Genomic DNA, 25,521 nt, shown 5'->3' with positions numbered 1-25,521 from the left:
CCTGGGACCTTTCAGTCCGCAGGCCGACGCTCTATCCATTGAGCTAAACCGGTTTTCGGCGGCCCTTTTCTTATTGTCTACTGAAGCATATGGGCAATACGGTTTTTATGTACATAAAATATATTGTAATCCTATATTTTACGTATTAAACACTATATATAGACACCTCTATCTATATCTGTTCTGCAATACCTGTAATGTAATATGAAAACATCTGTGCTTTCTCTTCTTTTTTTTTTTTAATTCTTTTTTTTAAAAAATTTTTTTAAATTGATTTTTTATAGAGAGGAGGAGAGAGGGATAGAGAGCTAGAAACGTCGATGAGAGAGAAACATCGACCAGCTGCCTCTTGCACACCCCCTACTGGGGATGTGCCCGCAACCAATGTACATGCCCTTGACCGGAATTGAACCCGGGACCCTTCAGTCCACAGACCGATGCTCCACCACTGAGCCAAACCGGTTTCGGCCTGCTTTCTCTTCTTAATGGCAAAGTCACAGCTTCTACTAAAGCTACTGTGTTTTGTTGCTAAATTTGAGGTAGAGATGAGTACCAATGAAGGTGTAATTTCTTGCATTGGACCCATGCATTCTAACCAGTTTAAAGCCAGGTTTAGAGCCCCTGAACAAAAGGGATCATTTCCCCCAAAGGGTCTTCCAGACCCTGCATCCGGTTTGTTGCTCACCCTAAAATGGTGGTTGAATACTTGGTGCAAGGTGGCCAGCAGAGGGCAGCATATGAGCGCGAGTGGGGAGCTCAGCTCAGAGAGGCACTTGCCCAGAGGGCCACGTCTGGTTACAAACAACAAAAGAAGCTCAAAGTCCTATCAACTTGCTGCCTGTCTTAGCTGCGTGGGGGCCAGTTCACTCACAGGTGTGATGAATGGGCCCCTGGGACAGAGGTCTGACTGAGGAGCCCTGGACCTGTCCTCTGCTCACCAATGAGGCTGGAGGTGTAAGTAGGTTTGTCTGAGGCCCCAGGGTTCGAGTCTGAGGCAAGGAAGCAGGTCCCAGGAAAGTTCTCTCATTAAACACTTGCCTTGTTCTTGGGGGCTTGGACCTTCAGACCCAGGCCTAGGGTTGGTCAGAACTGGGGTGTAACGTCACCTGGGGCCTGACATTGACCCTTTACCCCCTTCCTATACAGCCAGGGCTGGGTGGGTCTTCCTCTTGGGGGTATGGACTGGCCATGCCTTCCCCCACTCCTCACCCTACCCTACCCCTCTAGGCCTGGATCCAGCCTTAGAGCCTCTTGTGGGAGGCACTGGTGTACCTCCATTAGGAGATCTGCAGAGCTGTCCTCTGGGGCAGGCAGGCCATGTTGGCCGGCCCCCAGGCATGGCCCCTGGAAGAACTTTCTAAGCAGAGGCCCCACCTGTGGCTGTGGTAAGACTGAGGCTCCTGCGAGTGCTTATGGCTCCTACACCTTCCCATCCCTGTTCAGGCGGAGTGGGGGGCTGCTGCTCAGGCTGCCCTTCGGCGACAGCAGCCTGTCTGTAGGTGGCGCCTGGGAGATGAGCCTGAAATGGGGTGGAGTAGGCCCCTGATCCTCCAGGGACCATCTTCCAGGGCCAGCACCTGGCTCTCCTCTGATCCTCTGATCTGGGTTCCCCCAGCACCTGTGGAACGCAGAGCCCAGCCAGGGAAAGATGGGAGGCGGGAAGGCACAGCCTGGACAGGGAAGTGACCCCTTCTTGTGTGAGGAAATGAGAAGAGTGGGTGGATCTCAGAGGGGGGACAAGGGAGGGCATCCTCTCCCTCTGGGCAGGGCAGCTGCTTCCTTGCATCCCTTTTGAAAGTTCTCCTGGGAAGGCACTCCACCCACATTCCCCCTCATCCGCTCAGGCTGGTCAGAAGTCCTCTCAGATGCTTCCCAGTCCTGAGGGAGGGTGGGGCGAAGTCACAGGCCCAGGAGGACATCTACAGTCAGTGCGGCCCGACCGTTCTCCCCAGGGAGAGGGGTCCAGAAAGGAAGGCTCACAGCTGAGACCGCATGGCACTTGCTTTATTGTTCCGGGGCCAGGGACAATGGCAGGCCACGGAGGGATCTGCTCGTGCCTCACCGGAGGCCAAACTCTGTGGGCTCTTGTCGTCCCCGGGCCCATGGGAGGCTGAGGCCCCCACATGGTGGGGGTTGGGCTTCCAGGCAGGGCATGGCGGGGCCACAGGGCCACACCCCTAGCTCCAAGGGCATCCCAGGTCTGTCAAGCAGTCAGAGAGAGGGGACGTGGGTGCTCCCCTGTCCGCCTGTGCCAGGCCTCCCTTCCCGGAATGCCCAGGCTGCCGTAGGCAGTGGGAAGTCATTGGTAAGCTGAGGCCTAAACTACACGAGCTCAGAGAGAAGGAGTGAGACCGCGGTGACTCGGAGGGGCCCTTCCTACGCCCAGGGCTGGAGAAGAGGACTCTTTCAAGTTTCCAAGGGCGGGGGCGTTTCCAAACACTCTGTGTTGGGATTGGGCTCAGTTTGGGCCTGGGGTGGACGTGGTCCCTCCTGTGTGTCACCCTGGGGCTGGACAGAGCATATGCGGAGGGTGGGCAGAGCCTGGCAGAGTCAGTGCTGCTAAAGAGCAGCCCCCAGGGGGGGTCCCCGGGCAACTTGGGGAGAGGCTCCATGCCGCCTCCTCCCTCACAGGCTGCTGGAATGAAGATGGGAGAATAAATACCTCGACTTCGGGGAAGATCATGCCTGGAGGGGGCCGGGCCCAAAGAGAATGTGGGCATCAGGGTGGTCTTGGGCCTGCTGGAGGCTCTGAGCTTTCGGTCACCAAAGCCCTCAGCTCCCAGCTGCCCCAGAAAGGAAGTCAGGCTCTGTGATGCAGTTCCGGTTCCTCGGGATATAAGGCGTGTGGGTGGGTGTATGGCTGAATGACGGTGTATGCGCATGGGCACAGGCGCATGACGGCTTGAGTGTGGATGAGTGAGAGTGGGTGACGTTTTTGCCCAGACACTTGTTCTCGGGGGCTCTGAGTGAGGGGCTGGCCCACCGGGCAGCAGAAATGTGTGAGGGGTAGCATCCTGGGTGGTGTCTCCACCCCCCCGGCTGTCAGCTAACAAACAAGTTGGCTTAGTGGCATAGGGGACAGGGAGAGTTTTCCTTCTTTGACCTTTAAGGTGAGCCCAACGTGGGCGGCCAGCTGGGACCTCCAGGCCAGGCCGAGGCTGGAGCTGCTGCTGGGCATGGCTCATGCCAGGGCCATGGGCTTGGAGCTGGGGCTGAGGTACACGGAGGGGCCGGCGGGGGCCGTGGGGGGTGGGGGCTCCAGCTCCATGAAGGCCGAGTAGAGGGTGGTGAGGTGCAGGTCGCCCAGGGCTGCTGAGCCCCCGCTGCCTGGTGATGCCAAGTCGCCCGCCCCACTGCCCGCCTCTCCCAGACAGGGCCCTGGAGGGAAGCAGTGGGGAGGCGGCGGAGGCGGCAGCACTGCAGATGATGTCGGGGATGAGGTCACCAGTACCAAGGGGTCGAGGGCCAAGCTGTCATCCTTCAGCTGTTCCCACAGGTTTCCTAGTTGGGGGATAGAACAGGCATCACTGGGAGGCACCAAAGGGGCCCCGTCTGCCCCCCACCCCGTCTCTCCCATGCTAAACAGAGCGCCGTTTGGGGAACATTTGCTGGGGAACAGACCCTGGCACTAGCTGTGTGACCCCAGGCGGTTGGCGAACCTCTCTGATTCCTCCTCCCATGTATGGTCTGAAAGCCATAGCCCGATGACTGTGTGGCTCTCTTTTGGGGGGCGGAGAGGGTGAGGATTTGAGAGCTGCCTGTTGGAGGGGTTGATGCAGGTACTGTGTGCTCCAGGGTCAGCCTGGGGAGGGAGCCCCAGGAACTCTGCACCCTGGCTGCCACCCAGGCTCTGAGGAAGGAGGATCTGCAGCCCAGACCACGATCTTCCCACAATGCACCGCTCCACCCGGTGAGACGGCTGGTCGTGGCTCCCTGGGCCTCCTCTCCTGCAGGGCCCAAGGGACAGGAGCAGAGCCAGGAAGCACCCCTTACTCTGAGGAGATAGCGCTTCGGCCTCATAGCCTTCTTTATGTCATGTGAACTGCATCTTGGCAGGCCAGGCCCTGGCGGCTGCCCTGGGTATCTGGTGGAAGTAGCCTGGACTAAATACTGAACAACCGAGTTGTCCGGGTTCCAATCCCAGCTCTCCCTCTTTCTAGCTAAGTGACCTTGAGTTAAGTTACTTAACCTCCGTGCTTCTGTGAAACGTGTTTAATAATCCCTCCTCTCCTGCAGGCCCATATAAGGAAGCACATGTAAGGCGACTAGCGTGCCGCCTGAGAGTAGGGGTCAAGTACATGTTTATGGCTAGAGCTTCCTCGGAGGCCGCTGAGCCTGCTTCCCACTTCTGGAGGGGGGTGAGGATCTAGCTGCCTAAAGCCTGTACCGTCTCCCCATCAGACGGGGAGCTCTCGGAGGGCTGGCTGCCTCCACCTGCCTGTGGATATTCCCTTCCCAGTGTACGCAGGGGGTCGGAGGCCTGGCTTAGCACAATCCACCAAACCCCCCCTGTCCAGTACAAGGGCCTGGGGTGCACTGGAGTTCAGAGGGACACATTTGGGGCTGGTCACATGCAGAGACGGAGCAGACAAGGTGGAGTGGAATGGAGAGGACCTCCCCGGCTGACTCCTACCCTCAAGTCTCTCCTGGACCTGCCTGCTTCTGAGGCCTCACATTCTTGGACAGTGTTTCCCAACCTTCTCTCATGATGAGAATCACCTGGTGGAGTTGTTAAAACACAGATTTCTGAATCCCAACTAAGAAGTGCTAAACTAGAATTTTTGGGAACATATAGGTAACATTGTATACTTAACTTAGTGCTCTGTATATAAAATCTGTCTTAGAGCACTAGTTAAGTATACAATGTTACCTATATGCTCCCAAAAATTCTAGTTTAGCACTTAGTTGGGATTCAGGAATCTGTGTTTTAACAACTCCACCAGGTGATTCTCATCATGAGAGAAGGTTGGGAAACACTGCTCTAGGGGGAAGATCTCTTTCCTTTTCTGCATTAAAAGATGAACTCAGCCTGGCTGGTGTGGCTCAGTGGTTGAGCATCGACATATGAACCTGGGTGGTGTCTGGAGGCCACAGTTCAATTCCTGGTCAGGGCACATGCCCAGGTTGCAGGTTCGATCCCCAGTAGGGGGAGTGCAGGAGGCAGCCGATCAATGATTTTTCTCCCATCATTGTTGTTTCTATTTCCTTTCCTCTCTAAAATAAAAATATAGCCGGGACTGGTTTGGCTCAATGGATAGAGCGTCGGCTTGGGGACTGAAGGGCCCCGGGTTCGATTCCGGTCAAGGGCATGTACCTTGGTTGCGGGCATATCCCCAGTAGGGGGTGTGCAAGAGGCAGCTGATCAATGACTCTCTCTCATCGATGTTTCTAACTCTCTATCTCTCTCCTTTCCTCTCTGTACAAAAATCAATAAAATATATTAAAAAATAAATAAATAAATAAAATAAAAATATATATACTTAAAAAAAATTTAAAAAGTTGAACTCAGAAGTTGCAACTGGTTGTGGGAATGCTAGGACTATCAGTCGCTCACAGCCAAGTATGGAACGAAACATCAGGCCCCTCCAGCCTACCCAGAGCTGAAAGGAGTTTGGCGACGGGGTTAGTGGGAACACGTTCGGAGGCACTGGGAGGGGGACGAGGGCATTCCTCTTTGCCCCCCTGATACCCCCTGTCTGCTTCGCTCCGGCCTCCCTGCTTCAGTGCCTGGAAACCCGGCAGATAGCAGGCTGCAGCCTGGAGACTTGGAGGGGACGGGCCACACCGCCAGGTGTACCTCTCCAGCTTCATCCCGCCTCCCCTTTCCCACCCCCAGCTCACCCTGGAAGTCAAAGTCGGTGAGAGAGGGATTGATGGCATCCAGGTCCGTGCCGAGATCTCCGTCTGGCAGCAGCGTGTCATGCATGGTCCTGGCCGGGGAGGGCTCCGCCAGCAGCTTGGTGCTGTGGCTGGGTGGGGTGTGGGCAGGCAGAGGCGAGTCCTGGGGGGTGCCTGGCTGGGCCCGCAGCTCAAGGTGCCCATCTGGCTGCGGGAACAGCGGCGGCGGCGGTCCAGGAGGGCCCAGGCCCGGGGAGAGGTGTGAGTATGTCTGCCCATAGCAGGAGGGCGCGTGGCCCCCAAGGAGGTCCTGCAGGGGGTTTTTGCCAGGCATGGGGCCTGGAGCTGGGTGGATTGAGTGCAGCGGCTGGGAGAGCCCGACCGGAGGTGCCAGGGGCTGGATGGGGCCTGGGCCTGCCAGCCCAGGGGGTGGGCAGCCCAGGAGCGGGGTGCCCAGCTTCTCCCGCTTGTCTCCAATGAGGCTGTCCAGCTCTTCTGAAAAAGCCCAAGAGAGAGGGAGACCATGAGACCTCCCTCTCCCCACAAACCCTCCCCAGCCCTGGTCCTGCAGGCAGGCCCTCTCCTTACTCCTCCGCCCTCCTCTTTCAGTTTCCCCTCCCTCTCTCTGTTTGCTCTGGGAGCCCCGGGCCTCCCTCACCGCCTGCCTCACCCGGCTTGGCCATGCTCTTGCGCACAGCGATGGGGTCTTTCCTCTTCCACTTCTGCAGCTCCTCCTGCATCTTGTCGATCTTGGCTGGGTTGAGGGCCCACAGGCAGCCCTTGCGAGAGGAACTTCCCGATTTGTTCTCCACCTTCTCGAAGCATTTGTTGAGAGAGAGGTTATGGCGGACAGAATTCTTCCATCCATCGGGCGCCGTCTGCCGGGGCAGAGCAAGACAAGAGATGAGGCCGGGGCTTCAGAAAACTCCACCATGCACAGAACTGCTGCCCGCTCTGGGCCTGGTCCTCCTGAGCACCCAGCCCCGGCTCCCTCAGCACCCAGCCCACGCTGGTGGGGGAAGGGCTGGGAGAAGGGCTGCAGGAACCTTGGCACAAGTTATTCTCACCTAAAATCTGCCTCTCTCCTACCCAACCCTGGATGGTCCGGGTGACTCATAAAGGGAGGCCTAGGCCTCTGCCGCCCCTGGAATCGGACCACTCCCCATGGAGCCTGTGCTTGGAGCCCTTTGTGGAAAGGGAACTCTTAGCTCTGAGGCCTCTGGTGCCAACTTGGGAGAGAGAACGAGGGGGAAGCTCTGGAATGTTCTCCTGGGTCGGCCTCATCCCCGCTGGGGCAGATGCGGGAGAGAAGAAAGCTGGGTGAGGTTGGGGTTTGGGTGTGTGCCCTGTTGCACATCATTTGTGTGTTTACCTGAGTTTTGCTCTGTGTGTGTGTGTGTGTGTGTGTGTGTGAGGGTGGAGGTGTTGTCTGAGCTCCCACATGTCCCTAAGTGTGCCTCCCTGGTGTGAGCTTGTCTCCTGGGCATGAGTCTGTAAATTCCCGAGCTTGAGGATGTGTCCCTGAAGACGAGCGTGTGTGAGAAAGTCTCTGCCGTGTGTGGGCATCTGTGATTGCATGTGTACGTGGGTGTGAGTGTTCACATGAGTGTGCCCAAGGGGGCGTGCCCTGGTGGGGAGGCCAGCCCTCAGGGTGGTGGTGCTCGTGCCAACAGAATAAACACCCATTAGGAGGCCTGGTCATGTCACCGGTGCAGTAATTGTGCCCAGGGAGGGTTGTAAAAACCATTAGGCTGACTCAGTGGGGTGAGAGGCGGTGGCGGGGGTGCCAGGAGGCACCCGCAGTCCTTCCACTTCCAGCTCAGTGCCAGGCTCTGTGCAGGGCCTGGGCCCAGCAGGGGTGACTGTGGACAGAGTTTGCTCTGGCCAGTGGGGCCCCTCTCCCTTTCAGGGCCCAGTTTCTGCTGAATGAGGGGCGGCCACTCCCTCTTGCCCGGCTCACTCGCCCCAGGGAGCAGCCGGGCTGAATCATGCCCAGCAGAACTGGGCTCTGATGCCAGCGACACTGCAAGCTGCTGGCAGGAGCCACAGAGTTTTTCTTAAGGGCAGCTGGCCTGGGGCAGGGGGCTGGTTGAGATGACCCCCCCCCCCCCAAGGCTCCTGGGGTCACAAGGAAGCATTCTTGAGCCACCAGATCAGTCACCTTAAACTCCCATGACAGTCCCCACTGGTAGAGGCTATGTCGTCTGATGGGCAGAGTTAATGGGCACTGGACCCTTTTACAGCCCCATAAATCTGTGAATTCAGATGCCAGGGCAGCTCCCACCCCGGCTACTTCCTGTTTGGAAGATGGATGGTCAGCACTAGCAATTACGTCCAGTGGCTGGACATGTCCCCAATCCCACAAGCCTGACTCATGGGGCTACAGGACGCCCACCTCAGCTGCCTCGGGCATGAGTGCTGCCCACTCCAGGGTCCTCTCCGTCCTTGCCTTCCAATAGGGAGTGAGAGGCGGAAGGGGCAGGGGATCTTGGATGAACCCCTTAGGTGGGTCCGAGGGGAAGTGTCGGAATGGGAGAGAATCTACGCGCCGACTGGTTCAACCGGACCATTTTACAGATTGGGAAACTGAGGGCTAGAGAAGAAAGGGCCTAGCCTGAGATCACACAAGGAGGCAGTGACAGGAGCCCAGGCTCCAACTCTGTCCCCTAGTTAAAGGCCCAGCCCAGGTCACCCCATAGGGTGGCTTCACCATCTGGGCCCGCCCCATCCTCAAAGATGCTTTCTCTCTGAAGTCAAATGTAAACGAGGGAGTGATGCAACTGCTAAGAACAACAACTGGAACAAAAAAAAAAAAAAAAAAAAGCTGTCAGACCTCTTCACTCTTCGTCTCTATAAAACAGGGATTACACGGCTCCCAGGAAAAATAATTAAGCCAGGAAGATGAGATGCAGGGAGGGGCTGGGGGCCAGGTCGGGAGTTAGCAGGGAGGAAGACTGAGAGGAGTCGGGCAGGGCCCTCACTTCCCTCTCTCTGGCCCAGCCCCTTAAAGTCCCAGGGGAACCTGGAAAGGCGGTAGAGGTTAGGGAGACTTTGGTTCCCTGGCCTGCTGGGGCAAAAGCGAAACCCTGGATATCGGCTTTTCTGCTTCTCGAAACCCAGAGACAACTCTCTTTTCCCCTCTTTCTTCTTCCAGAACCTCTAGTAGATGGCCATACTTCTCCATTCCTGGCCAGACCACTCTGGCCATCATGCCCACTAATCATCGGATGGCCGCTCAGCAAGTACAGACTTGCTTGAATATCAGCCTCAACTTATCCCCAGGCAGGACAGCCGGGAAGACATGGGCCTGGGCATCACCCACTGGCAGGTGGAGCTGAGTTCTGGATTGCCGGGGCCTCAGCTCCCGCCTGCTGCCCGAGTAGCAGACAAGATTGTACCCGCCAGGGTGCAGAACTCCTTACAAGCTCTGATCTCCCCTGCACCCACCTCAGGAGAAACGGTCTGTGCTCGGGGTGTCTGGGGCCGTGCAGAGAAGGGAAATTGGGAAATTGTGCTGTGTGAAGCCAAACAGCTTGAATTAGCAATTAGTCCCACCTGCTGAGTGACGTTGACCAGATGGGTCACCCTCTCTGATGTGTTCGCCCACCTGGAGAGAAGGGCATCTATCCCGCCTCCAGGAAGGGAGTCGGGTAGAGGCCCCAGAAGCCCGTTCTGTGGGTGACGGGAACTGGATCCTGGTCATGGGAAGGTGAGGCGAGCCAGCCAGTTCCCTGGGACTCGCAAAGACCACGAAGCCCACACCCCGCTTTTTGGCAGATCTGCAGCTGAGCCTGCCGCCCACGGAGGCAGATCCTAATCTCTCCCTGGAAGGCAATGGGTTCTGCGGTCCCAGCGTCCATGTCACCTTGGCTGGCCAGCTCCTGCCCAAATTCCTCCAGCCCTACGGCATCCTGGGGGCAGGGGTGGGGACAGCCTCTCGTTTCTCCCTCAGCTCCCTCCCCGCTTGGGGTAGGTGGATGCGCCTTGAAGCCTAACAGGACTGACATGGCCGCCTTCTGCCAGCATGGGGTCTGACCTCAGCCTGCTGTAGCACCTTGCGTGCTTGGCTTGAGCTCTCTGTTCTCCACTCTGTCCTTCAGAAGTAGAGACGAGGGAAAGCATGGGGGGTGGGGGGGAGTGGGCGGCGGCAAACCCTCTCCTGGATTTCATTCTCATTCTTCTCCCACCTCTCAACGGAGTCCTCTGGCTCCAGAGAGGCCTGGCTTGTTCAGCCCCTAAGGCATGTGGGGGTGGGAGTGGGTCTTGGGCTCACCTTGAAGTACGGGAAGTGCTCCGTCATAAAATTGTAGATCTCGCTGACAGGAAGGCTCCCAGTTTTGCTGTTCTTAAGGGCCATGAAGATGAGGATGCTGAAGGCAAAGAAAACCCGGATCGTGTTAACCTCGGACCAGGCCCGGAGTCTCCCCCAAACCCTCTGCCCCCCGCTGGAGTAGTTGAGGAGAGAGTATCTGCTGCGGAATGAATGGGTGAGAGGCTCTGTGAGGCTGAAAGGAGAAGGGATGAAAACCTGTTTACTGGAGCCAGGAATTACAGATATGAGGGTCCTGTGGAGTCTGAGAGACCTGGGCTGCCATCCTGGCTCAGCCACTCACTAGCTGTGTGACCTTCGGTGAGTGCCTTAACCTCTCTGAACCTCCGTTTCCTCCCGCTTTGAAGTAAAGAATGTAATAGCTACCTCAGAGTTGTGAGGATTAAGGGTGATGCCTAGCACATAGAAGCACTCGTTAAATGGAAGCTGTCATTACCAGTCAGCCCTCAGCCAGCTGCAGAAATGCTGGATAGGTAGCAAGGGAGGGAATGAAGGTTTTTTTTGTTTTTTGTTTTTGAGCCTCTACAATGTGCCAGGCATATTTTTGCACTTAATCCTTCCATAGGCCCAAATATTGCTGGTTTTTATTTTTAAAACAAATAAACAAAGGTTCAGAGAGATTAAATAATTTGCCTGAGGTTTCACAGCTAGTAAATTCCAGAGCCTGAACTTGAACCCAGTTCTGCTGGACTGCGAGGATTGCACGTGCTCCTCTCTGCATATCATCCCACCTGCTCGCCAGCTCCTCTGTTCTTGGCTGCTGTTTAGTTCCTTTTCCTTCCCCTGAGCTCACACTGGCTAATGACCTGACCCCACGTGGGGCCTGGCACATAGGAAGTCGAGTGTCAATGCGGTTGATGAAGGAAAGTTCAGATATACGGTCTCCCAGACAGGCTGGGTGCTGCTGGCCTGGTGTTTGCAACCCTGGCCCCAGAGAAGGTGCACCAGAGCTGGAAGACGCTGGATAACTGAGTCCCATCTGCAGTCCTCATTCCTCACTTATTCCCAGCAGAGCTTTGGGGTGGGGCTTCTCTCTGTATCTGGGGAGGGAGGGTGGGAGTAGGAGGGCAAGCATCCCTCCTAAACTCTCAGTCCCCGGCCCTGGGCCCCAGGAGTCTAGAACTGTGCCGGACATCAGATCTGCTGTTGAGCCACAGACATGGCTCCCCCGGGGTTAGACAAGAGGTCAGAGGGGAATCTAGTCTATCCCTTTGTCCCCATGAAAAAATCCCTTCTCCAACATACTCTGGAAGCCTACTGGCTATGACTTCCTTCTACCCTCCCCCCACACACCATTACCCTTCTACCACGGGGATTCAGTTTCCCCGGGGTCCTCTCACCCTTTGTTCCACCCAGGAGGGCTGGGAGACATACCTGTAGGAGTAGATGGGCTTGGGGAAGAGTGGCTGGTGCCCATCAGTGCTGGCCTGGGGTGCAATCCGCTGGTACGGATAGTGTGGGGAGCCCAGGTAGGGTACAGGGTAGCTGCCGCCACCTGGTGAGTACTGTAGAGGTCAAAGGAGGCAGAGTGGTTGCCATGGTAACCATCCTTCCCAAGGATGGAGGGTGGGGGGGCCCCTTCTCTCATTCTGGTATATCCAGAGAGAGAGAGAGCTGGGACTAGATTCTTCTCTCCCTGGTCCTAGGCTCCACCATTCATGGTCATAGGCTCCTATGGCAGAGCTACCTGAGAGGCTTGGCTAAGGGGGGTGGACATCCTGTGAAAAGATCCACATTCTAGAATTCGGGATCTCAGAGGCCTCAAAGCTCCCTTGGTCCAGCACTTTCCTCTGAGGCCTTCTGGGTACCCTGGTTGCCGTGGTGATGGGATAGCCTGGCTGCTCCAGAAGGGCGATGGGTAGTTCCTGGTTTCCACGCCCTCCTGGGCAGGTGCTCCGGGCCTCCCTTGAATCTCCTGGAGCGGCTGGGCCGGAAGTGGGATGTCCAGCCTGGGCGTTTGCTGGGCACTGCCACCTTTTATGAGTTTCAGTGGCTCTTTTGAAAGGGCCGGTCATGGTGGTGGGCAGGTGGGGGTAGGAGGTGGTTTTACAGCAAAGGGAGTGTCTGTGGTGCCAGGGATGGCGTTTTATGGGGGCCAGGGGGAAGGGAGACTCTGACTCCCCCATCTGCTCCAAGCCAGTGTGCTTTTTCCAGGTCACCCGAGCGGCACGTAGAGCCTGAGTCACCCTCTTTGCAGGCCCCATAAAGTCCCGGGTGCGGCCATCTTGGAGGTCGGGGTGTGGAACGCAGAGGGCATCAAAGCAGGGCGGGCATGGTGAGGCCATTTAAGGTCTGGGGGCCCCTTAGCCCTGCTGTGTGGTTCCCTGGCAGCCCAGGCTGCCTCAGGAGCACCCTCTCCCCCGGATCAGACAGGGGGCCTCAGGAAGGCTGTGACCACTCCAGCTGGGGCCCCTCATGGGATGACCCCTCCTGTGTCCCCTCTGCCTCCTGCCATCTCTTTCTGTTTTCCCACAAAGCAAGCAGCCTGGCTACTTCCCCCTCTGCCACGTGCCTGCCTCCCTGGCTGGGCCAAGATCAGGGCCAATGCCAAAAGGCTGGGAGTAGAACCTGCTCCACAGGCAGGGCCTGTCTCAGTGCCAGGCTGCAGGTGGATGGAGCTGGGCGCTGGGCAGCCACTTGCTCCGTCTTGCCCGGTGACTCCTGGGAGCTGCTTACCTGCTCTGGGGCTCTTTCTTTCTCTTTCTAAAAACCACCATCCCCTGCCAGTGTGGGGCAATTACTTGGCATCCTGTACATCTAGGAGGGGCTGAAGCTGGGCAGTGAGGTGGGGAAGGGGGGAATGGCTGAAGGTCATGGGGACTTGGAGCCTCCAGGCGGGAAGGTCCCCTAACCCGATGCCTAGTCCCACCCTGTCTGAGCGGAAAGGAGGTTTGAGGCCAAGGCCACATGGGAAGATGGTGGCCGACTGGGGCGGCAGTCCGCTGTTCCCTGCCCTGCTCAGCCTTGTGTGTGTCACCCCACACACTCCTTTTCTCTCGGCCTCATCTTTGTCTGCGTCTCCTCCTCCCTCCCTTTTTGGTTCACATCCGGTCCCTGCCCCAATCTCAGCCCCATTCTCTTCTGAGACCTCTCAGGTACTGCCTGGGTCTCAGAAAAGCCCCGCCCAACCCCCTACAGAAGGGCAATGGCTTCCCTCCCCACGAACCCTGCCCCCACCCCCATTGGCCCAGCCTGAGGATTAAGGAAGGCCCTGCTGCCCACCCAGATGTATACAGCCCCCCGCCCCCCACTCATACCCACACAGGATCCTGAGACTCTGGGGAAGCATGCCCACTTGCCCCAGACCCACCTGGTGGAAGGGAGGCTGGGAGGGACAGTACATGTGCTGCAAGGGGGGCTGGAAACAGTACATGCCAGGACCAGGCTCCAGAGCTGGGGGCTTGACCTTGACTTCCGACCCCTGTTGGAAGAAAAAGCAGATGACTGAGCTAGGCCTTATTTTTCTCCCTTCCTCTGGTCTGTGTCTTAAGCCTTCACAAAAACAGCCCCTTCTCTGCCTCCCCCGAAACTTATTCCTGGAGGACAGAGAACAGAGAAGACGGGGTTTTTCTGAGGGTACTCAGCAAATTAGTGGTGGAGCTGGGGCTGGAACCAGCAGTGCTCTCTGCAGGTGAAGGGCTGAGACTGGGCTGTCCGGAGAAGTGGGGAGATTTGTCAATGGTTTCACTGAGGCTGGGTTAGGGCAGAGATCTCCCTGGAACGGCACAAGGGTGCAGTGCCTGACCCCTCTCACTGAGCCGAGCTCAGGGCCTGCTTGCTGGTTCAGAGCCCCAGCCTTTAGAACAGGTCTGAAAAGGACACTACGGGAAAGGCCCAGCTCTGGAATTCCCACTGCAGAGCCACGGTGAGGCCAGCACAAGAAGTGACCAAAGAGAACGGTCCAGCTGAGGCCTCAGGCCTTGCCACTTTCTCTTTTGCAAAGCCCAAGGAGGCTCCAGCAGGCTCCCTGGAGGGGGCTAATGAGTCCTCTCTCTGCTCTGCCCACCACCATCCCCCACTCAAGCCTTTGCTCCCTGCTCCCGGGAATATGCCCCGTTGCTGGTCTGCATGAGCCTGTGGCACTCTCTCAGACTGGCACAGGGAGCCTGTAGTTCCTGCCGGTGGTGGTGGCCAGACTCGGGCTTCCCATGAATTGTGAGCCCCTCGAAGAGCCCTCAGGGCTTAGCACAGAGAGAGGGCCAAGGAGGTCTACAAGGTTGGAAGGTCAACAAGGCCTGGAGGAGGTGGACCGCTGTTCCTGGGGTTACGAGGGACCCGGGAACCAGCATCTGGGCCCAGAGGGTCAAATCAGCTGTGAGCTCTTCCTGGGTGTGCCCTGGGGTTGCTGATGCAGAGATAGCCATAATCATAGAATCTCAGGCCTGGAAGGGCCGAGAGCCTTGTGTGCAAACCCCTCATTTGGCAGATGACGGGGCTAAGCCCATGAAGGGGAACTGATGTGCCCAGGTCACCTAGGGAGTCGACCAGCTAGCTGTGGGCCTCTGGGCCTGAGCTTTTCTCCACTGCGCAGCGGGTAAGGGCGTGGGCTCAAGTCTCAGCCTCACCTCTTACAGGCCAAGGGACAAGTCACTTGGGCCTCTACAGAGCCTCAGTTTACCCCTCTGCGAAATGGAGATAGTGGAGGGTTGGAGGGTTGTTGTGAGGATTAAATGGGGCGCTTGAAAGAAATCGCCTGGCAGCGTGACCAGGGGCCGGCGCTGAGTGGACACTGGGTGTGGGTATGACAGTGCCTCCCTAGGAGCTGCTGTCGTGTTCCATAGGCCTGAGGGGAAGCCATCAAAAGGCCCCAGAACCAGAACAAGGTCCTGTCTTGGCCACACCTGGTAGGTGCCCAACCCTTTTCCGTATCTTCCCAGCCTGGGAAGCAGGTCTTTGTTGGGGTGGTTGGGGGGTGGGATGGGAGCCTATTTGAAAGCAAGAGGTGAGGAGGGCTGGTGGGCATCTAGAGTAGGCAATAGCCCAGGCTGTGCTAGCTCAGTGTGCACCCCCTCCGGGGTCTCCAAAGCTGGGGAGAAGGGAGCAAAGCTCCTTTTAGCTTTCTCTTCCCAAGGCAACAAGTCTATGAGGCAGATACTAGGAAGCATACTTTTTGAATGAGGCTCCGATTTGCCTAAGGTCACACAGCTGGAGGATGTGGCCTTGACCGACATGCTGACCTTCCCAAGCGCTTTCAAGATATTTCTACAAACATACCCAGGTCCCTCTCTCGGCAAAGAATGGGGCCAGGAAGTACCCTTTGAGAAGACTTAAGTCCTCTCTCAACTCTGCAAGCTGATGCTGGAGAGGGGAATATTGTATTCCGTGGCTCCTCCCTTAACCCTTTCTCTTGGTCTCTGGAATGTGTTTTTCTCCTCACATTTGCATATGGGTGTATCTTTGTCTGGCTGGGGATTCTTGACACTTAAACAAACAGAGAGAAGTCACACACTGGAATCCTGACTCAGGAGCCACTGGGAAGCTGCCAGCTAGCTTCCTTAGCCTGACCTGCCTACCCCACCTTGTCTCCTCCATGCCGGCCAGCCCCTTCCTAGCTGACCAGGAGGCCCCAAGTCTCTGAGCTTGCTGGATACACACTGAACCTGAGTGGAAAGGTCTGGGAAGGGAAGGCGGGGAGTTTGATCTCTGAGGACTCATCTGGGCTGCTGGGAGCAGGCACAGAGGATAAGTGGGCTGCCCACTGCCCACTGGTACTTACCAAGACCTGGGGGCTGTGCTCCTGGCTGGAGTAGGGGAGCCCATTGCACCAGACCTCTGCTGAGAAGCCGGGCAGGAAGGCCTCAGCCTCCCCCACATCCACGGGCATCTCTTCAAAGGCCTCCAGCACCCCCGGGGTCTTAAAGGCGTGTCCGTCGAGGGCCAGGGCGGTCTGGGCCTCGGGGAAGATGTCCTCCTGGAAATGCCGCTTGTATGGGTGGAAGGGCACATGGCCCCCCTTGAGGAAGCGCCCGGGGCTGCTTGCTGGGCCCTCTTCAAAGCTGAAGCTGGGGTACTTGTCTGCGGGTGAGAGCCGGAAAGGGCTGGGGCCAGGCCCAGCCGCGCAGTGGACTTGCTCAGGGCCTGGGGATGCGATGCTGGGGCTGTGCGGTGGCAGCGAGGGTGCCCTCTCCGGGGGGCCATCGGGCACAAATGACGAGCAGCTGAAGCCGGCGTGCTTCTGGGAGGACAGAGGGCAGAGGCCTGTGAGTGGAGGCGGGACCAGGATCCTACTCTGTTGTTTGGGTAAAGGGGGTCTGAGGCTGAGCTCTGGGAGCCCCCATATGATAGAGGAGACCTAGTCTGCCCTTGGGAGCCCCAATATGATGAGGGTACACTGCTCTTAAGCCTGGGGCACCCCAGTTGATGGATGCACGTTCCTGCTCTGGGAAATCCCCAGCCTGAAGGAATAAGTATATCTGAATACTTCTGGGTCTTGGAGTCACTGGGTGGGTGTTTGCTGGCGGAAGGGACAAGACAGACCCCAGGGAGGCCCCCGGAGGGTGGGGGTGATGGTTCACCTGTTTCCCACGCAGCCCTCGGGGCTTGGCCTCAGCCCGGGCCCGGGGGCCAGGTACTTACGCTCTGTGGGGCAGGGGAGCCTGGGAGGCCCGGCGCCTGCATGAGGTCCCCTTGGGGCTCGCCCTCCAGTCTGGTGGAGCCCGGCAGCGTGACGTCAGACTGCGGCGGGAGTAGCGACACCATCACCCGGTCCTGGCCTCGAAGAAAGCCGGCTGTGATGAGAATGAGGGCCAGTGTCCCTGGGTGACCAATCCCAAATCCACCACCTCCACTCCCACCCCGTCCCTGTGCTGGGATCCCGACTCCAGCCAGACATCTTGATGAGAAAGACAGACAGATAGACAGACAGAGAAACTGGGAGAACATTAGAAACAGAAGTAAGCAGGTCACGTGAGAGAGAGAGCAAGGAAGACACACAGAAAGAGAAGACCGGTGGGGAGAGAGCAAAATGAAACAGTAAGGAGCCTCCCCCGCCCCCCACGGAGGGAGGGCTTGGGCTGCTCTGGACTCTGCAGCTGCAGAGTGAACGAGACCCTGCCTCCGGCTCCTTCTCCACAATGAAGGACCGGGCGAGGTGATTGTGGCTCGTGGTCTCTGTGCAGTGGCTGAGCAAGAGGGTGGTCCTGAGGGGAAGGGGAGCTGGAGAAGGAAGAGGGCCAGGCCCAGGTAGGAGTGACCCTCAAATGGCAGGTGACCAGCCCTCGGCAAAGGCCTGTGGTGCCATCCTCGGGCACCGTGGTCTGGCTCTCAAGACCAGTGTACAGCTCAAGGGGACCTGATCGCTGGTGGCACTGAGAGCCTGGCCTGGCACAGGGCACGTGCCGCTGGTCCACTGTGGACTGTCCGGCGTGTGCTGTTTCCTCCTGTGTCCTTCACATGTGGCTCTGGCTGCTGCCCTTTCTGAGCCGTCGTTTCACTGTTCGAAACCCTAGGGACTTAGATTCCATGATACCTGAGGGCTCCTTCTGCTCAGACCTTCCAGAATTGTACGAGAACTCTGTCCCCAGCATAGCTGTGTGGATGAGGACTCGGCTCAAAGCCAGCCTTGGCTTTCCCTGGCGAGCTGTGCCAGCGAAGCTCTCTGAGCCTCAGCATTATCACCATCACACCAGGGAGAGAGCCAGGGCCTCCCTCCTGGGCATGCTGCACCCACAGAAATGCAGTCGTTAGCCCAGTGCCCAGCACATGGGAAGTGCTCAGTCAATGCCAGCTCTCATTGTCACATGGCTTACTAGTCTGGCTCTTACTATCACGACCATTCAGTTCTCTGCCTTCCTTCTCCACCATCTGCCAAGAGCAGCTTCTCTTGATTTTGCTCCTCCTGACCTAGGTGGTCTCTGCTAAAGGCTACCATTTACAGCTGCCTGCTCTGGGCTGGCCGCTGTGCACAGGATTTGGAGAATTTCCTCGTTGGTTTGTTAGAACTCCGGTGAGGAAAGCACATTATTAATCCCACCTTTCAGAGGAGGAAACTGAGGCCCGGATGGGGTTATGTGGCTGGCTCACGTCACATAGCTAGTCCTTGATAGAGCCAGGATTCGAACCCAGATCTGTCTGACTCTGGAGTCTGTCTTACAGCTTCCTCATGTGGTGGGGGTCAGAGTGGGGAAAGCTGGGGCGGGGCAGGCAACAAGAAAAGCATGAGGTTCGTACTTATCCCTCTTCCCCGAGACCCACTCAAGCAGAACGGGATATCTGCACATTCCGAGCCGTGCTCTCCTAGGAGCTCTGGGAAGGAGGAATGGCTTTGGTGACTCCATGGTGCCCAGCTTGGGGTTAGCACATCTTTGCTCAATTATCTCCTTTGATAGGAGGTTAACAGGGACAAGGAAGGGGAAGCATTTGCCCAAAGCCCTCCAGGGATCCGTGGTGGAGAGGCTGGTCGCTGGGGTCCAGGCGGGGGCCCGGGGGGAGGTTCCCCCGCCCCTTCAAGAGTCTCCCCCGCCCCATCTCCATGTCCAGGCGCCCGCTCACTCGGCAGTGCTAAATGTGGCGTGACCGGGGAAGCGCCGAGCTGGCCGTAACTGGACACCGAGGTGGAGCAGGCATGGGGCCCAAGGGGCAGGGCAGCCCATCTCTGGCTCCGCATGACCGCCTGGTCTGGCTCCCCGCTCCCTGGACAGCTCCTGGACCGCGGGGGCCTGCCTGTCACACTTGGCCCTGGTCCAGAGTTGCTTTCCCGAGGCGTTCTCCCGCTCCTCCAGCGGCAAGGCTGGGGCGGGGGCCCTCCCCCGACAGCGAGTGGTGACTGGTCCCCTCTCCGGAGGCAGAATAAAATGTGGTGGAGAGCAAGGGTTTAGGATTTCAGCTGACTCGAGTTTGAATCCCAGTGGTGTCACCTCCTGGCTGGGTGACTTGGAACAAACTGTGTAATTCTCTCTCTCTCTCTCTCTTTCTTGGCTCCTCTGGTACATGGGGATTGTGCACCCACCTCAAAGGGCTGTCAGGAAGATTGGGTGAGATGATGGGTCTAAGGTGCCCAGACATAGAAAATGCTTAAGGACACATGTCACACGTCTGGCCTCATTGGCCAACTGTGGCCATGGCCTCTGACCCCAGACTCTATGTTTCGCTGCTTCAGGACTGTCAGGCCCGGGGAGATTGGCTTATGGCCCTTGCCCAGGTGGCAGCTGCCCTGTCAGCCTGGCCTTCACTCAGCTTGACCACAAGGGGCTTAGACCCCATCTCTGCTCCTGAGACATGAACTTCAGGAGGCCTCTCTGAGCCCCAGGTTGGGCTGCACCGCCTCCTGAGGGTCTGGCCTTCCCAGAAGGACCCTTGTAGCATCTGCCTCACCCCCATCCTTGCTTTAGTCCTATATCCCAGGACATTGTCTGTAGCCCCGGCTGAGTTCCTGCGTGTCAGAGGCCTTAGCTGAAGGCTTCAGTTCAGTCATGACTTTCATACCCTGGCTTGGCCAACTTCCCCCTCCCCCCTCCCCCTTCCAAGCTCCCAGGACAGGATTAGAGAGAGCTGAGAATGTAGAAGTCCTTGAATGGTCCTCAGTTCAGGGCTTCCTCTAGGAAGGTTTTATAAACAATGACCCCCCCAACCGAAACTGGTTTGGCTCAGTGGATAGAGCGTTGGTCTGCGAACTCAGGGGTCCCAGGTTCGATTCCAGTCAAGGGCATGTACATTGGTTGCGGGCACATTCCTGGTTGGGGGTGTGCAAGAGGCAACTGGTCGATGTATCTCTCTCATCAATATTTCTAGATCTCTCCTTCTCCCTTCCTCTCTGTGAAAAATCAATAAAATATATTTTTTTAAAAAACAACCCCCAAAAAAACAATGACCCCCGATTTGGTGACTATGGAACCCCTTTGGTTGCCTCAGCCAAAGCTCTTTCACAAAGAAGGAAGGAAGGTCCAGAGAAGAGGTCAAGTGACTTGGGTAAGATCACAGAATCCTGCAAAGAGGGGTCCTTCACCACCTGCAGGCCAAAGGACCCTCCTGTCTCAGGGGTGAGGCTGAGAGGCTCTGACTGGTGTAGAGGGGGCTCCCGTCCAGGGAGGGGAGGGCTCACTGAGAGGGAAGAGGCTGCCTTGGCTCCTGACCACAACCCTGAGCAGCTGGTGGAACTCCTGAGGTTGGATGAAGTTGGATGATGTAGTTCAGAAGCCCTAGAGTCAGGATTGGATTTGAATCCCAGTAACTGTGGGACTTTGGGTGGACAAGTTGCCTAACTTCCTTCCCTGGGCCTCAGTTTCCTCATTTGTAAAATAGGGCTAATAAAACGTATCTCCCTGGAGGATTAGATGAAATATTGCTTGTAAATAGCTTAATGCATAGTATGTGCTCAATAAATGACAGCTATTATTAATAATTAAGAGTGGGACAGAGGTAATTTAAAGCACGAACTCTAGTTATAGGAGCAGGCAGAGCAGAGGGAATTCCTCTTCCTGCCGTCCACCTCCATCTCCCTGACATCCTCCTACCCTATTTGCAGAAGCTAAACTTCCTTCCTCTTGATTCTCTGACCTCAGAGGTCATGGTTCGATTCCAAGTCAGGTTACATGCCCGAGGTTGCGGTTCAATCCTCAGTGTGGGGCATGTAAGAGGCAGCCAATCAATGATTTTCTCTCAGCATTGATGTTTCTATCTCCCTCTCCCTCTCCCTTCCTCTCTGACATCAATAAAAATAATTTTTTAAAAATATATATATTTTATTAATTTTTTACAGAGAGAAAGAGAGTGATAGAGAGTTAGAAACATTGATGAGAGAGAAACATCGATCAGCTGCCTCCTGCACACCCCCACCGGGGATGTGCCCACAACCAAGGTACATGCCCTTAACTGGAATCGAACCTGGGACCCTTCAGTCCATAGGCCGATACTCTATCCACTGAGCCAAACCGGTTTTGGCAATAAAAATAAATTAAAAAAACAAACAAGCCAAGACCGGTTTGGCTCAATGGATAGAGCGTCGGCTTGGGGACTGAAGGGTCCCGGGTTCGATTCCGGTCAAGGGCATGTACCTTGGTTGCGGGCACATCCCCAGTAGGGGGTGTGCAAGAGGCAGCTGATCGATGACTCCCATCGATGTTTCTAACTCTCTATCTCTCTCCCTTCTTCTCTGTACAAAATCAATAAAATATATTTTTAAAAAATCTATAAAAAAAAACAAAAAAAACACACAATAACTCCCAGGGATCAGAGTAAGAAGGAGGGACTGACTGTTGCTTTGGATCTCTCAGGAGGCCTCTCTGATGGCACCTGCATTCGGAAGGAATCCTTTTCTGACGGCTGACCTTTATCTTACATGCACAATAGGATGTGCATGTGCAAACACCAGCAAACCAATGCAGGAGGTCCAGTCAGCTCTCCGCCTTTCTCAGATCCCGGGATCTACCCCTGATGGCACTCATCACCCTGCCATTTAGTGTGGGCACCCACAACCCCCAATCCACAGGCTCCCCCTTCCTGGGCGGGAGCTAGGCCAGGGCTCTCAATACGCCCTGGGGTCCCTTCCTCTCTAAGGTTGGTCCTTATCACCACTCCGCATTTATAGTTTACAGAGCGCTTTTGTATCTATCACCCCCTTTCATCTGCCCTTCGCCCCAGAGGGGAGCAGGCAGTGGTGTGCTGCAGCCAGCAACTGTGGGCTTGGGAGAGCCAATTGTGTCCATCTCTTCCCAACCCCACGTTCAGCGAAATCAGCACAAATTGGCCGTGGCAGAAGTATTTTCCCACAGAAATTAGCAAATACTATAAATGATAAATCAGAGCCCCCCTTGTCCCCCTTCCCCATTTTTCAGGGGAGAAAACTGAGGCCCAGGGAGAAGTGACAAGCCCAGGACCACAGAGCTAAAACTGAAAACCACATCTATCGATTCTCAGGTCTTGAGAGCCCCAACCACATCCCAAAACACACACACACTCCAGGGGTACAACCTTGGTAAACCTTTCAGTATCTGGGCATTCTGTCTACCCTCCTCGTTCTGAACTTCCTTCCATGATCCTTGGGGAGTGAGAGGGCAGGGGTGGAGGTGAAAGAAGCAGACTTGATCTTCCCTGGGGTCAGAGGGAAGAAAGAAATGGCCCTCTCACCTGACAGGTAAGAAATTTCCCAGAATGCCTAAATCAGGATCAGCAATGAACTGTATTGAATCCCTGCTCTGTGCCTGTCTCACAAGCAGCCAGGCCTGCACCCCCTCCACCCAGCACGTTTCCCCATCTCTCAGACCATTTCCCTCGCGTGTCAGGGCTCAGGCAAAAGGGGCCATTTGGGTTGAGGGTCAGAGGGCACAGGGTTTGATGGTTGTGTGACTTTGGACAAGGTACTTCCCCTTTCTATACTCGGTCCCTTATAAGTAAAACGAGGCACTGGGGTTACTTGCATCTAAAGATGCTGCAGCTGGTCCCGTGGATGTGTCTGTGGTCCACGGAACTGTCAGCTGGGCCTCTCCCTGCTCTGCCTTCCGGAAGGGCCTCCCTGAGGATCTCCTCAAGGAGACCAGGAACGGCTGGGTGCGTTATTATACCCTAGAAGGGAGGTGCTGTATCATCACCCCCATTTTATAGATGAGGAAACTGAGGCCCAGGGAGGTTCACCAAGACTTGTCCAAGTTCACTCAGCTAGTAAATGATGCTCCCCAGGACTCAGACACAGGCTTCAAAGCTAAGATGCTTTAACCACCACACCACACGGCCCCACCTGGGGAACACCTCAGCTTCCTTGCTCACGCCTGGAAGACAGAGTGGCAGGTGGGGGGCAAGGTTGGAAGTTCCCTTGGGGGGGGGGGTCTGTCCTTGAATCCCCTGTGGGCAGCTGAGTCACAGGGACACGGAGGGCCTCCCTGGGCTCTCCACACTCCCTCCCACCCGGGATGCATCCTACCTGGGGTGCCTCCTCCCCGCCCTTTATGAGTGAGGTGGAGACAGTGCAGTTCCGCCTTAATGGTTTCTGTTGCTGGCTGCGGCAGCATGTTTTACGAGGGGTGGGGCCCCTGCCCAGTGCTGCCTGTGGCCCCACCCGGGGCTCCGCCCGCCTAGCTGCTGGGAGGGGTTCCCTGGAGCAATTAGCTCCTCGGGGGTGGCAGGGAAGGGCCTGGGGGCTCCCTCCTGAGGCTTGGGCACCCCAGGATACTCAGAATCTGAGAGTGCCAAGTAGGAGGGGATTTCTAGCTCCTCTCCTCTCACCAGGATTGGGGTTTCTGAGGCCAAAATTCTGGCCCCTCTGACTCTTGACTCTGCCTGGGTTTCAGGAAGCTGTTCCTGCCTTGAGATCTGACGAAAGTGCCTTGAAGAAGCGCTACAGACAGACAGACAGACAGACAGACAGATAGAAGGGGGTGGAGAAGAACAAAGGACGAAGAGCAGCTCTGTCCTCCATGGGATGCTTTCCTCAAATCTGAGCCCCTGACACTGGTAGCTGAGTTATTTCCATCCCCCGATCAGGGTTCCCCCAAAGCCATCCCAGTCGTCCTCCGCCTGCCCTGTCTCTGGAAGTAGGCTGGTCCTGGAGCATCACTCAGTATGCCCATCCTGAAAACGCTCCTGAATTACCTTCCGTGCCCGGGGCTGACTGGGAAGTTCTTCCGATATCTAACCTTAATCTCCCTTGTAATCTCCGTCCTTTTGCTCTGTCCTTCCTGCCATTCGCCAAGGGACCCTCCAGAGGCTAGTAAATGGCAACGAACTCACCCCTCCTCCCCCTGTTGCGGATGCCTGACCTCAACAGCTTCCTGCTCTCCTTTGCCTAGCACCCCTTCCTTTCCACCACCCCTGAACACCTCCGGGCAGCTTTCCATCTCTCCAGCCGGTCCCCAGCCCCTGCCACCCAGCCCTGGTCCCCAGTGGAGCTGGATCCAAGCACTCACAGTGGGCTCTGGGCCATGGCCACCATCGCTGCTTCAGGGAGTCATCAGGCCAGCAACACCCCAGCAGCCTCCATGGAGGTATAAATACTCCCACATGCCTGGGCCAGCCCCCTGCCTGAGGGCTGGGGCGGGGCTGCTTCCCCAGGCCTGGCAGGCAGGTCACATGCCCCATAAATGCCATGGGACCACAGGCCCTTCCCAGCAGCTCTGGGGAGACCAACTGGGACCTGACCTCTCTGGATGGATGGATGATGGATGGGTGGATGGCTGATGGATGAATTGGTGGGTGAATGGAAGGATGGATGGATGGAATTGACAGGTCAATGGATGGGCAGATTGATGGATAGACAAATGACTGGATGGAAAGGTGGACACATGGGTAAACAGACAGGCAGATGGATGAACAAATAGCAGCTAGTGTGCTTGGATAAATAGACAGACTGATGGGAATCCTTGACCTGCCTGTGGATGCTTATTGGTAGGTGGGAAGGAAGGAATGCTTGGTTTCAGGGGGGGCAGGGGGAAGCTCCCATTCATCCTTTTTAAAGACATATCTACAAGGACCCCTTCTCTGCTCTGCTATGACCACCTAGTCTGAGAGGTTGACTCTACTGGGTTCCCCCTACTCCTTAGATGCCCCTTTCTGGAGACCTCCCATCTAAACACCCCCAGTCCCCATAGGATCTTTTGCTCTTGGGTATCATTCACTGTCTGCCTTTTCCTCCCTCCTGCCTACTCTGGAGTCCAGGCTCTGCAGCTGTGAGCCCACCTTCAGATCTTGCTCCCAGAAGCAAGGTCAGCTTGCCCTCCAAGATTAGCGGGTGGAGGGGGAGGCAAAATTTAAAAAAATGTGAAAACCTTAGATGGGCAATTTAGGGAGAAGATGCCTCTAAGCTCCCACTTTAAGGGCAGGCCTGTGTCTGACAGCGAGAACAGGCATGGCAAGGCCCTGGTAGGTGGCCAAGGTGACCTAGAACCATGGGGGGCCTGACTGGATTGCTGGGCTCCTGGGGGTGGGGACTTCCTGTCTGCTTAGTCCTCCCAGGATTAGCGCAGTGGTCTGGGGATTTAGACAATGATTTTCAGGGAAGAAAGCTCTTTCTAACCCTCAATCTGTCCAGCTGTGAAAAGGACCAAAGAATCAATGGTGATGTAGGGAGTGACTGAAGGAACAGGAGGGTTTTTTCTTGGATTATAAAATATTGCCTTCATGCTTCTTGAAAACAAGCTTCCTCCGGCCACATTGGCTGAAGAGAAGTGACAGAATGGGATAGGGAACGGGAGGAAGCTCCTTAAGGCTGAGTACCCATTAACTCTGCTGATCTGTGGTCCAGAAGTCCTTCCTCCATGTGAAGTCACTCAAGGCTGAGCCTGGTAGTCCCAACCCCAGCCTCCTGTGGGCTGTATTGGTCACTGGCTGCAGAATTGATTGGCTGTGGTGCTGATTGGCAGCTGAGCATTTGAACTGTATGACCAATAGGGATGCCAGAACCCTTGTTTCACCCGAGCCTGACATTT

The 25,521-nt window shown here is 56.4% G+C and overlaps 1 protein-coding gene across 2 annotated transcripts; it reads right to left on the bottom strand.

Annotated features, from left to right (window-relative positions):
• Positions 1–3,181: 3,181 nt before the first annotated feature.
• Positions 3,182–24,024, bottom strand: FOXN1 (forkhead box N1; the record flags this gene model as incomplete). 2 transcript variants are annotated; one of them, XM_084861618.1, is made up of 9 exons in its annotated part: positions 3,182–3,501; positions 5,842–6,333; positions 6,509–6,716; positions 10,112–10,208; positions 11,543–11,673; positions 13,479–13,589; positions 15,885–16,343; positions 16,745–16,876; positions 24,004–24,024. In XM_084861618.1, 8 exons carry the CDS (start codon positions 16,865–16,867, stop codon positions 3,182–3,184), a joined length of 1,941 nt encoding a protein of 646 aa, XP_084717744.1. The 2 variants fall into 2 exon arrangements, with proteins under 2 accessions (XP_084717744.1, XP_084717743.1); XM_084861617.1 differs by lacking the exon at positions 24,004–24,024 and having other exon boundaries at positions 15,885–16,340; positions 16,745–16,867.
• Positions 24,025–25,521: the final 1,497 nt, after the last annotated feature.

The sequence above is a fragment of the Pipistrellus hanaki genome (assembly GCF_964339955.1).
Source record: "Pipistrellus hanaki genome assembly, chromosome: 16".
NCBI lineage: Eukaryota > Metazoa > Chordata > Mammalia > Chiroptera > Vespertilionidae > Pipistrellus > Pipistrellus hanaki.
Note: the sequence above shows the minus strand (reverse complement) of the source record. Positions and strands in the feature narration are given on the sequence as shown.